We start from the raw sequence: 13,529 nt of genomic DNA on the forward strand, positions 1-13,529 counted from the left end.
GCATATACATTCATCTAACCGTTATAATTTCATGAGTAAAGACTCTCAGATGACTGAATGGCGGTTTTAGTAAATGTTGAACTTTATTGTGATTTCTATTTTTAGAATCAATAGCACACATTTTGATTTCGTTTTGCAAGCTGCTGATTTCACACAGATCCACTGCCCAAACGTGCCTTTGAGTTTTTCATCATTTAACAAGAATAGGCTCAGGCAATCATTGTGTAATTAGGCTTTGGGAAGGTCTGGGGACAGGTATGATGGTGGTGGTTTTAAAGCACTGTGGCACAACAGCTTGACTCAGGGAGATGTTAAAGATGCCCGCTAGGACATCAGTCAGCTGGTCAGCACGGGCTCCGAGCACGCGTCCAGGTATATTGTCTGGTCCAGCAGCTTTGTGTGGGTTGACTTTAGTGAGAGTCCTTCTCACACTGGCCGTGGACAGGGACAGCACTTGGTTGTCTGGCAAGGGGGTGGCCCTCTATAGTCCATCTTGCGTCCCACTTAAACAAGTGCGTGTTCACACTGCCCCTGGATGTCCTGGCCTCTGAGGTTAAGGTGTACGGCTCCTGGTTGTCAACTGACCAATTTATCATGGCAAAGTCTGTGGTGGACAAAAGATAAGAGGCTGATTATAAAAATGATCCATGCACGCCTTATGACCTACAGCATGTACAGTTAACACAGCTAAATGGCTGTGAAATTGTAAAATTACTTTTGAAATAAAGCTATTCAAAGTCAATTAACTGTGACTATAATAATAGCAATGTTAGCCAGCAAACAAAACGTTAGCACTAATTAAAATAAGCTGCTAGGTGATGTTACTGTTTCAAGTTCTCTCATTGTTTGACATGTAGGGCAGATATTTTGGTGACACTGAGATTAGCCAGACACTAAACAGCAGTGTAATATCAACGCTAGATTAGATGTTTTCTAATCCGATAAAATGACATTATTCCTGTTTATAGAAGATGTTTGTCGTCTGTTTGTTTGACTGACAGGAACAGGAAATAGTGGTTGGAAATTACTGTTGGTGTTACATGAGGGTAAAGAAGGGCTTTAAGCACCTGGGTAAAAACTGGACCCATGATGAAACACTACAACAAGTACAACATATTCTTCAGTTTTAATATGTGACCATACTGTGCAGACTGCTGATGAGTTACACGGTTACATTTCATTAATCATTGTTAAACTAAAGTGGTAAGCAGTTACTTTATCCTTTCACTTAAAACTTCCAGGAAAAACACTACCTTGGCTACTTTTGTGCTTACATTTGATCTATGCTGGGTCACTACTTTTGCACTATAATGCTGCTGCTGACACCTTGGTTCACACTGACAATTAGAAAAAAGCTGATATGAAAAGAAGGATGGAAAATGCCTGGAATTTAGTTACACTTGCAAATACTGCTGCCTCCAAACTGCAAGCATCAATAAAATGTTACAGTATTGTTTTCTAGATCTGTGCATATATCCTTATTGGTAGTTTTCTCGAAATAGAAGATCTTCATTTAAAAAAAAAAAAATCTCTGATAACATTGCTGAAGCTAGCGCCCACCCCTACTGCGCGTACTGCAAATATAAAACTGATATATACTTACATCATGAAGCAGTTGATGTTTGGTTTCTGACAAATACAGTAAAGAGGTGCGTTCTCCCCCTCCATACCAGTGTTCTCAGGCACTGGTACATGGTCAGTGTCAGACACTTCACTGTCCTACAACATACCACATAGGACCACATTAGAAATGACATGTATGTAGACATGCTAATTATACCTGGCTAAATGGATGCAGTAACAAAATGTTACTTAACTACTCTAGTTATTAGTTTCCAGATGTGTGCAGTTGCTCCAGTCTTACTGACAGTATACTGTTTCAAACACCAGTGCCAACATTTTATTTTTTAAATCTTAGTATGATTCTGCACCAAGACTTGTGGCCTGTTGCTCGGTAACTTATTGTCTGACTACATTAACTACAGTTCATAAACATCATTCATTTTCTCCTACTTATTTTATTCAGGTTGTATTCCAGCTGTCATAGGGCAAAAGTACACCCTGGACAGGTCGCCAGTCTGTTGGAGGGTTATTAGAGAGACTCAGACAACCACTCACACCAACAGCCAACTAACCTAACCCCGCGCATGTCTTTGGAGTTCAACACCAGTCTGGCCGAATCACAGATAAGCAGGGTGTCTGTGCTGCAGAGCACAGCTGTGTCAGAGACTCTCGACATCAATGTAGCGTTAAGGATGCGGAGCGATGGGTGCACTAACGTAATGAAATTATGAGAGTGATCGTCATTGTCTCTATGTTGTTGCGCTCTTATTCGTATTACTGAAACCATATATCTATTCTAGCTCACCCTAAAACTGTGGAGAAAATTGATCTGTTAATAAACGTGGTCAATTATTTGGGAATGTTCTGGCAAGAATGTCGCATTCTTCCGGTGGGGAAACTAATCATAATACATAATAATTATAATAATAATAACAATAATAAATATAATCACCGGTAAAGTCAGTTAGCGAACACTACTGGCATGTAATGCCAATGACGACCATTTCACAAACTGTCGAAAATGCTCAAAATGTTGTCGGCACCAAAAGTGAAGGGCTGACAGTTGTGTTTATATACGAACCGTAAGCGCTAATGTTGGTTAGCATCAGCTAAAGCGAGGAAGTTTGACACTTGCAGAGACAGTGAACGCAGAGAGAGCTTAAAAACGCATTGTGGGGTTTTTTTTGTTTAGTCTTTGCTTCGTTGCGTTGATTTGGGATTTGATTTTTTTTTTTTTTTTTTTTTTTTTTTTGCATTAAGACGTTGCACACAAAATTACAGATATAACGGTGACTTAGCTGCTCGTTGGATAAACCCATGGACCTTAGAAAAGATCAAAATTACTCGGATGTAAGCACCCGTGTATAACACAATAGGCAAAATTACGCTTGCTAACCTTTCCACATCACAGGCTTCACATTAAATAAACATTTTTTCAAATACTCACCATGATCTGAGACCGTTTAAATATTTTGTTACTCTGCAAATATGGCAGTATGAAGCTAAACCTTTAGCTTGACGGCTAAAGCAATGCTAAGATTTACACGGAAACGATCAGCGGACATCGTCAAAGTACTATTGGTCTACATTCTTCTTCTATGGTAGCAGACTGGGCAGAGTAACAGCCAACTTTAAACTGCGCCATCTGTTGGCACCAATTACAGTAGAAAACATTATTGCGACAACACGTTTTTTGGGGAAAATAACAGAGATTGAAACTTTATTGATAATTTGTCCAAGTTGAAAAATGCCCTCCTCCAAAAATATCACGTGACAACCTCATTGCCTTACAGAATTATGACGTCACACACGTAGAATCTTACCACCATTCTTTCCTTTGATCCGTTGACCCTTAAAACCTATAAATAGGGGTGAAGAGCAACGACTTTTAGTCCGTTTCTCGCAGCCTTGATGTGTGCAGCATTGAACCGTTCGCCAGAAAAGCCTTTTGAAATATTTGGATCCTTTGCAGTTGTAACTGTATCCAGACCCAACATGTCTCAAACAAATCCAAAGGGACAAGAAGTTGACCCATACGCTCTTCCCTGGGATGAGCCACTAGACTCTTCCCTTTCCTCTCTTCCTTGGTGTGACCAAGTGGAACTAGAGGAAAAGCGTTTGGAAGAAATGGAGGATGAAGCGCTCAGAAACACAGAGAAGATTAAGTTCTTGATGGAGGAAAATGAGCAAAAGAGCGCTCAACTAAAAAAGTTGTCATACCAGCTTCAAGAAAAGGAAGCTATTATTGAGGAGAAACAACAAGATCTCCATGACATGGACAAAAAGAACCAGGAGCTCCAAGGAAAGCTTGATGAAGCCCTGCAACAAAATAAAAAACTTGTCCAAGAGAAGAAACAAGACGGCACGAAGAAGAGAGGGCTGCACAGCAATCTCCAAGAAATGGAGCTAATGTACAGTGTATACAAAAAAAAGCTTGATCGCACACTGCTAGAAAATGAAAAGCTTCTCCAAGAGAAAAGGCAACAGGAGTTAAAAGAGAAAGAAATGCATTCCAAGCTTCAGAGCATCAAGCAACACAATGAAAGCTTGCAAGGAAAGCTTGATGAAGCTCTTCGACAAAATAGAAAACTCCTCCAAGAGAAGAAAGAAGATGGCATGAAGAAGAGAGGGCTGCACAGCAACCTCCGAGACATGGAGCTAATATACAATGTTGAGAAAAAAAGGCTTGATCGCACAGAGCAAGCAAATGAGAAGCTCCTCCAACAGAAAAGGGAACAAGGAATCAAACAAAAAGAAATGGATTCCAATCTTCAGAGCATCAAGCAACAAAATGAAAGCTTGCAAGGAAAGCTTGATGAAGCTCTGCGACAAAATAAAGGAATCCTTCAAGAGAAAGAGCAGCTGGACAGAAAGCAGGGAGACATGGAGTGCCAACTCCAGCTCATGGAGGGAAACAACAGGATGCTGCAGGTAAAGTTCAATGAGACACTGCACAAATATCAAGACCTGCTTCAAGAAAGAGAACAGCTGGTCAGTAAGCAGAGAGAAGAAAAACTTCTTCTCCAGGAGTTTGAGAAACAGGAGGCAACATCTAAAGTGCTGAAAGAAAAGTTGGAAGAAAAACAAGCTGAAATAGAAGAAGTGGAGAAAAAATGCAACAAGCTGCAGAAGCAAAACACCGAAACAATCGAGGAGCTGAAAATCCTCATCCTCGAGAAAAAGGTGCTCGTGGAAGAGCAGCTGAAGAAAAAGAAAAAACGCTTCTGCTTCTTCTGGAGGAAGAACACTCCTTCTTTCACTACTGCCAATGTCACCTCTTCTTCCCCCACCTCTGCTCCAGCTTAATCCCCCCCCCCCCCCCCCCTTAACTACTAACACCTCTCCCATCTCCCTCCCCTCTTTTCACAATCACCCCCCAACCAGTCCCGACAGTTGACTGCCCCCTCTAGAGCCTGGTTCTGTCATAGGTTTCTTCCTTTAAAGGGAGTTTTTCCTATCCACTGTCGCCTAGTGCTTGCTCAGAGGGGATTGTTGGGGTTTTCTCTCCTCTCTCCCTTTACATCCCACCCACCCCCACCTTTTCTTTTTTCTTAATAATTGAACAATAAAAACAATTGGCCGCTAATTAAATGTGTCAAATCAATGTCTTTATTCAAGAATACAAGAAATGGGTAATAGCTGCATGTGTGTTTGTGTGTGTGCATAATATGCATACTTTACGTGTTGGATCCAAATCCCACAAGGAATTAAATAAAACAAGAAGACAAACAAAAACAAATATTTCTCTCCCTTCCCAGGTCAGGAATCAGGATGAGGAAGAAATGAGGTCAGATCAGTGCAGGTTTTTGCACTACTGACATAAAGTTTCTGCTGATTAAAAAAAGTATGTCGATATTTCTGAAATACATTTGCAAACAAATAACTTTGACAACTTGTGTTTTTTCATAAAAGAAAAAAGAAAAATCAGAGAGCAGAGCTGGTAAAACAGCTTAGCTCCGCAGGTTACAGGAGATCAGATGCCAAATACTTTTCATGACAGTCTTCGTTATTGCATAAATCTCCCCTTTTATCATTGATCAGTAAATCACTGCATATACATTCATCTAACCGTTATAATTTCATGAGTAAAGACTCTCAGATGACTGAATGGCGGTTTTAGTAAATGTTGAACTTTATTGTGATTTCTATTTTTAGAATCAATAGCACACATTTTGATTTCGTTTTGCAAGCTGCTGATTTCACACAGATCCACTGCCCAAACGTGCCTTTGAGTTTTTCATCATTTAACAAGAATAGGCTCAGGCAATCATTGTGTAATTAGGCTTTGGGAAGGTCTGGGGACAGGTATGATGGTGGTGGTTTTAAAGCACTGTGGCACAACAGCTTGACTCAGGGAGATGTTAAAGATGCCCGCTAGGACATCAGTCAGCTGGTCAGCACGGGCTCCGAGCACGCGTCCAGGTATATTGTCTGGTCCAGCAGCTTTGTGTGGGTTGACTTTAGTGAGAGTCCTTCTCACACTGGCCGTGGACAGGGACAGCACTTGGTTGTCTGGCAAGGGGGTGGCCCTCTATAGTCCATCTTGCGTCCCACTTAAACAAGTGCGTGTTCACACTGCCCCTGGATGTCCTGGCCTCTGAGGTTAAGGTGTACGGCTCCTGGTTGTCAACTGACCAATTTATCATGGCAAAGTCTGTGGTGGACAAAAGATAAGAGGCTGATTATAAAAATGATCCATGCACGCCTTATGACCTACAGCATGTACAGTTAACACAGCTAAATGGCTGTGAAATTGTAAAATTACTTTTGAAATAAAGCTATTCAAAGTCAATTAACTGTGACTATAATAATAGCAATGTTAGCCAGCAAACAAAACGTTAGCACTAATTAAAATAAGCTGCTAGGTGATGTTACTGTTTCAAGTTCTCTCATTGTTTGACATGTAGGGCAGATATTTTGGTGACACTGAGATTAGCCAGACACTAAACAGCAGTGTAATATCAACGCTAGATTAGATGTTTTCTAATCCGATAAAATGACATTATTCCTGTTTATAGAAGATGTTTGTCGTCTGTTTGTTTGACTGACAGGAACAGGAAATAGTGGTTGGAAATTACTGTTGGTGTTACATGAGGGTAAAGAAGGGCTTTAAGCACCTGGGTAAAAACTGGACCCATGATGAAACACTACAACAAGTACAACATATTCTTCAGTTTTAATATGTGACCATACTGTGCAGACTGCTGATGAGTTACACGGTTACATTTCATTAATCATTGTTAAACTAAAGTGGTAAGCAGTTACTTTATCCTTTCACTTAAAACTTCCAGGAAAAACACTACCTTGGCTACTTTTGTGCTTACATTTGATCTATGCTGGGTCACTACTTTTGCACTATAATGCTGCTGCTGACACCTTGGTTCACACTGACAATTAGAAAAAAGCTGATATGAAAAGAAGGATGGAAAATGCCTGGAATTTAGTTACACTTGCAAATACTGCTGCCTCCAAACTGCAAGCATCAATAAAATGTTACAGTATTGTTTTCTAGATCTGTGCATATATCCTTATTGGTAGTTTTCTCGAAATAGAAGATCTTCATTTAAAAAAAAAAAAATCTCTGATAACATTGCTGAAGCTAGCGCCCACCCCTACTGCACGTACTGCAAATATAAAACTGATATATACTTACATCATGAAGCAGTTGATGTTTGGTTTCTGACAAATACAGTAAAGAGGTGCGTTCTCCCCCTCCATACCAGTGTTCTCAGGCACTGGTACATGGTCAGTGTCAGACACTTCACTGTCCTACAACATACCACATAGGACCACATTAGAAATGACATGTATGTAGACATGCTAATTATACCTGGCTAAATGGATGCAGTAACAAAATGTTACTTAACTACTCTAGTTATTAGTTTCCAGATGTGTGCAGTTGCTCCAGTCTTACTGACAGTATACTGTTTCAAACACCAGTGCCAACATTTTATTTTTTAAATCTTAGTATGATTCTGCACCAAGACTTGTGGCCTGTTGCTCGGTAACTTATTGTCTGACTACATTAACTACAGTTCATAAACATCATTCATTTTCTCCTACTTATTTTATTCAGGTTGTATTCCAGCTGTCATAGGGCAAAAGTACACCCTGGACAGGTCGCCAGTCTGTTGGAGGGTTATTAGAGAGACTCAGACAACCACTCACACCAACAGCCAACTAACCTAACCCCGCGCATGTCTTTGGAGTTCAACACCAGTCTGGCCGAATCACAGATAAGCAGGGTGTCTGTGCTGCAGAGCACAGCTGTGTCAGAGACTCTCGACATCAATGTAGCGTTAAGGATGCGGAGCGATGGGTGCACTAACGTAATGAAATTATGAGAGTGATCGTCATTGTCTCTATGTTGTTGCGCTCTTATTCGTATTACTGAAACCATATATCTATTCTAGCTCACCCTAAAACTGTGGAGAAAATTGATCTGTTAATAAACGTGGTCAATTATTTGGGAATGTTCTGGCAAGAATGTCGCATTCTTCCGGTGGGGAAACTAATCATAATACATAATAATTATAATAATAATAACAATAATAAATATAATCACCGGTAAAGTCAGTTAGCGAACACTACTGGCATGTAATGCCAATGACGACCATTTCACAAACTGTCGAAAATGCTCAAAATGTTGTCGGCACCAAAAGTGAAGGGCTGACAGTTGTGTTTATATACGAACCGTAAGCGCTAATGTTGGTTAGCATCAGCTAAAGCGAGGAAGTTTGACACTTGCAGAGACAGTGAACGCAGAGAGAGCTTAAAAACGCATTGTGGGTTTTTTTTTGTTTAGTCTTTGCTTCGTTGCGTTGATTTGGGATTTGATTTTTTTTTTTTTTTGTTTTTTTTGCATTAAGACGTTGCACACAAAATTACAGATATAACGGTGACTTAGCTGCTCGTTGGATAAACCCATGGACCTTAGAAAAGATCAAAATTACTCGGATGTAAGCACCCGTGTATAACACAATAGGCAAAATTACGCTTGCTAACCTTTCCACATCACAGGCTTCACATTAAATAAACATTTTTTCAAATACTCACCATGATCTGAGACCGTTTAAATATTTTGTTACTCTGCAAATATGGCAGTATGAAGCTAAACCTTTAGCTTGACGGCTAAAGCAATGCTAAGATTTACACGGAAACGATCAGCGGACATCGTCAAAGTACTATTGGTCTACATTCTTCTTCTATGGTAGCAGACTGGGCAGAGTAACAGCCAACTTTAAACTGCGCCATCTGTTGGCACCAATTACAGTAGAAAACATTATTGCGACAACACGTTTTTTGGGGAAAATAACAGAGATTGAAACTTTATTGATAATTTGTCCAAGTTGAAAAATGCCCTCCTCCAAAAATATCACGTGACAACCTCATTGCCTTACAGAATTATGACGTCACACACGTAGAATCTTACCACCATTCTTTCCTTTGATCCGTTGACCCTTAAAACCTATAAATAGGGGTGAAGAGCAACGACTTTTAGTCCGTTTCTCGCAGCCTTGATGTGTGCAGCATTGAACCGTTCGCCAGAAAAGCCTTTTGAAATATTTGGATCCTTTGCAATTCTAACTGTATCCAGACCCAACATGTCTCAAACAAATCCAAAGGGACAAGAAGTTGACCCATACGCTCTTCCCTGGGATGAGCCACTAGACTCTTCCCTTTCCTCTCTTCCTTGGTGTGACCAAGTGGAACTAGAGGAAAAGCGTTTGGAAGAAATGGAGGATGAAGCGCTCAGAAACACAGAGAAGATTAAGTTCTTGATGGAGGAAAATGAGCAAAAGAGCGCTCAACTAAAAAAGTTGTCATACCAGCTTCAAGAAAAGGAAGCTATTATTGAGGAGAAACAACAAGATCTCCATGACATGGACAAAAAGAACCAGGAGCTCCAAGGAAAGCTTGATGAAGCCCTGCAACAAAATAAAAAACTTGTCCAAGAGAAGAAACAAGACGGCACGAAGAAGAGAGGGCTGCACAGCAATCTCCAAGAAATGGAGCTAATGTACAGTGTATACAAAAAAAAGCTTGATCGCACACTGCTAGAAAATGAAAAGCTTCTCCAAGAGAAAAGGCAACAGGAGTTAAAAGAGAAAGAAATGCATTCCAAGCTTCAGAGCATCAAGCAACACAATGAAAGCTTGCAAGGAAAGCTTGATGAAGCTCTTCGACAAAATAGAAAACTCCTCCAAGAGAAGAAAGAAGATGGCATGAAGAAGAGAGGGCTGCACAGCAACCTCCGAGACATGGAGCTAATATACAATGTTGAGAAAAAAAGGCTTGATCGCACAGAGCAAGCAAATGAGAAGCTCCTCCAACAGAAAAGGGAACAAGGAATCAAACAAAAAGAAATGGATTCCAATCTTCAGAGCATCAAGCAACAAAATGAAAGCTTGCAAGGAAAGCTTGATGAAGCTCTGCGACAAAATAAAGGAATCCTTCAAGAGAAAGAGCAGCTGGACAGAAAGCAGGGAGACATGGAGTGCCAACTCCAGCTCATGGAGGGAAACAACAGGATGCTGCAGGTAAAGTTCAATGAGACACTGCACAAATATCAAGACCTGCTTCAAGAAAGAGAACAGCTGGTCAGTAAGCAGAGAGAAGAAAAACTTCTTCTCCAGGAGTTTGAGAAACAGGAGGCAACATCTAAAGTGCTGAAAGAAAGGTTGGAAGAAAAACAAGCTGAAATAGAAGAAGTGGAGAAAAAATGCAACAAGCTGCAGAAGCAAAACACCGAAACAATCGAGGAGCTGAAAATCCTCATCCTCGAGAAAAAGGTGCTCGTGGAAGAGCAGCTGAAGAAAAAGAAAAAACGCTTCTGCTTCTTCTGGAGGAAGAACACTCCTTCTTTCACTACTGCCAATGTCACCTCTTCTTCCCCCACCTCTGCTCCAGCTTAATTCCCCCCCCCCTCCCCTTAACTACTAACACCTCTCCCATCTCCCTCCCCTCTTTTCACAATCACCCCCCAACCAGTCCCGACAGTTGACTGCCCCCTCTAGAGCCTGGTTCTGTCATAGGTTTCTTCCTTTAAAGGGAGTTTTTCCTATCCACTGTCGCCTAGTGCTTGCTCAGAGGGGATTGTTGGGGTTTTCTCTCCTCTCTCCCTTTACATCCCACCCACCCCCACCTTTTCTTTTTTCTTAATAATTGAACAATAAAAACAATTGGCCGCTAATTAAATGTGTCAAATCAATGTCTTTATTCAAGAATACAAGAAATGGGTAATAGCTGCATGTGTGTTTGTGTGTGTGCATAATATGCATACTTTACGTGTTGGATCCAAATCCCACAAGGAATTAAATAAAACAAGAAGACAAACAAAAAGAAATATTTCTCTCCCTTCCCAGGTCAGGAATCAGGATGAGGAAGAAATGAGGTCAGATCAGTGCAGGTTTTTGCACTACTGACATAAAGTTTCTGCTGATTAAAAAAAGTATGTCGATATTTCTGAAATACATTTGCAAACAAATAACTTTGACAACTTGTGTTTTTTCATAAAAGAAAAATCAGAGAGCAGAGCTGGTAAAACAGCTTAGCTCCGCAGGTTACAGGAGATCAGATGCCAAATACTTTTCATGACAGTCTTCGTTATTGCATAAATCTCCCCTTTTATCATTGATCAGTAAATCACTGCATATACATTCATCTAACCGTTATAATTTCATGAGTAAAGACTCTCAGATGACTGAATGGCGGTTTTAGTAAATGTTGAACTTTATTGTGATTTCTATTTTTAGAATCAATAGCACACATTTTGATTTCGTTTTGCAAGCTGGTGATTTCACACAGATCCACTGCCCAAACGTGCCTTTGAGTTTTTCATCATTTAACAAGAATAGGCTCAGGCAATCATTGTGTAATTAGGCTTTGGGAAGGTCTGGGGACAGGTATGATGGTGGTGGTTTTAAAGCACTGTGGCACAACAGCTTGACTCAGGGAGATGTTAAAGATGCCCGCTAGGACATCAGTCAGCTGGTCAGCACGGGCTCCGAGCACGCGTCCAGGTATATTGTCTGGTCCAGCAGCTTTGTGTGGGTTGACTTTAGTGAGAGTCCTTCTCACACTGGCCGTGGACAGGGACAGCACTTGGTTGTCTGGCAAGGGGGTGGCCCTCTATAGTCCATCTTGCGTCCCACTTAAACAAGTGCGTGTTCACACTGCCCCTGGATGTCCTGGCCTCTGAGGTTAAGGTGTACGGCTCCTGGTTGTCAACTGACCAATTTATCATGGCAAAGTCTGTGGTGGACAAAAGATAAGAGGCTGATTATAAAAATGATCCATGCACGCCTTATGACCTACAGCATGTACAGTTAACACAGCTAAATGGCTGTGAAATTGTAAAATTACTTTTGAAATAAAGCTATTCAAAGTCAATTAACTGTGACTATAATAATAGCAATGTTAGCCAGCAAACAAAACGTTAGCACTAATTAAAATAAGCTGCTAGGTGATGTTACTGTTTCAAGTTCTCTCATTGTTTGACATGTAGGGCAGATATTTTGGTGACACTGAGATTAGCCAGACACTAAACAGCAGTGTAATATCAACGCTAGATTAGATGTTTTCTAATCCGATAAAATGACATTATTCCTGTTTATAGAAGATGTTTGTCGTCTGTTTGTTTGACTGACAGGAACAGGAAATAGTGGTTGGAAATTACTGTTGGTGTTACATGAGGGTAAAGAAGGGCTTTAAGCACCTGGGTAAAAACTGGACCCATGATGAAACACTACAACAAGTACAACATATTCTTCAGTTTTAATATGTGACCATACTGTGCAGACTGCTGATGAGTTACACGGTTACATTTCATTAATCATTGTTAAACTAAAGTGGTAAGCAGTTACTTTATCCTTTCACTTAAAACTTCCAGGAAAAACACTACCTTGGCTACTTTTGTGCTTACATTTGATCTATGCTGGGTCACTACTTTTGCACTATAATGCTGCTGCTGACACCTTGGTTCACACTGACAATTAGAAAAAAGCTGATATGAAAAGAAGGATGGAAAATGCCTGGAATTTAGTTACACTTGCAAATACTGCTGCCTCCAAACTGCAAGCATCAATAAAATGTTACAGTATTGTTTTCTAGATCTGTGCATATATCCTTATTGGTAGTTTTCTCGAAATAGAAGATCTTCATTTAAAAAAAAAAAAATCTCTGATAACATTGCTGAAGCTAGCGCCCACCCCTACTGCACGTACTGCAAATATAAAACTGATATATACTTACATCATGAAGCAGTTGATGTTTGGTTTCTGACAAATACAGTAAAGAGGTGCGTTCTCCCCCTCCATACCAGTGTTCTCAGGCACTGGTACATGGTCAGTGTCAGACACTTCACTGTCCTACAACATACCACATAGGACCACATTAGAAATGACATGTATGTAGACATGCTAATTATACCTGGCTAAATGGATGCAGTAACAAAATGTTACTTAACTACTCTAGTTATTAGTTTCCAGATGTGTGCAGTTGCTCCAGTCTTACTGACAGTATACTGTTTCAAACACCAGTGCCAACATTTTATTTTTTAAATCTTAGTATGATTCTGCACCAAGACTTGTGGCCTGTTGCTCGGTAACTTATTGTCTGACTACATTAACTACAGTTCATAAACATCATTCATTTTCTCCTACTTATTTTATTCAGGTTGTATTCCAGCTGTCATAGGGCAAAAGTACACCCTGGACAGGTCGCCAGTCTGTTGGAGGGTTATTAGAGAGACTCAGACAACCACTCACACCAACAGCCAACTAACCTAACCCCGCGCATGTCTTTGGAGTTCAACACCAGTCTGGCCGAATCACAGATAAGCAGGGTGTCTGTGCTGCAGAGCACAGCTGTGTCAGAGACTCTCGACATCAATGTAGCGTTAAGGATGCGGAGCGATGGGTGCACTAACGTAATGAAATTATGAGAGTGATCGTCATTGTCTCTAT

At 40.5% G+C, this 13,529-nt stretch overlaps 2 protein-coding genes across 2 annotated transcripts; both read left to right on the plus strand.

Moving 5' to 3' along the window:
- The first annotated feature begins 3,474 nt into the window (after positions 1 to 3,474).
- LOC146612062 (uncharacterized) lies at positions 3,475 to 4,869 on the plus strand. Its single transcript, XM_085343616.1, has one exon. It carries the CDS (start codon positions 3,475 to 3,477, stop codon positions 4,867 to 4,869), a length of 1,395 nt encoding a protein of 464 aa, XP_085199742.1.
- A 4,214-nt stretch (positions 4,870 to 9,083) lies between these two features.
- On the plus strand, positions 9,084 to 10,478 carry LOC146612063 (uncharacterized). The gene has a single exon (XM_085343629.1). The coding sequence runs from the start codon at positions 9,084 to 9,086 to the stop codon at positions 10,476 to 10,478; it is 1,395 nt and encodes a 464-aa protein (XP_085199755.1).
- Positions 10,479 to 13,529: the final 3,051 nt, after the last annotated feature.

This window comes from Diplotaxodon limnothrissa, linkage group LG19 (genome assembly GCF_057381915.1).
Source record: "Diplotaxodon limnothrissa isolate DT_005_m linkage group LG19, D_limnothrissa_male_GT1.1, whole genome shotgun sequence".
Classification (NCBI taxonomy): domain Eukaryota; kingdom Metazoa; phylum Chordata; class Actinopteri; order Cichliformes; family Cichlidae; genus Diplotaxodon; species Diplotaxodon limnothrissa.

Excerpts from the sequence above, each read along its gene's own strand:
- LOC146612063 (XM_085343629.1), top strand. The coding sequence starts at position 9,084 with ATGTGTGCAGCATTGAACCGTTCGCCAGAAAAGCCTTTTGAAATATTT.
- LOC146612062 (XM_085343616.1), top strand. The coding sequence starts at position 3,475 with ATGTGTGCAGCATTGAACCGTTCGCCAGAAAAGCCTTTTGAAATATTT.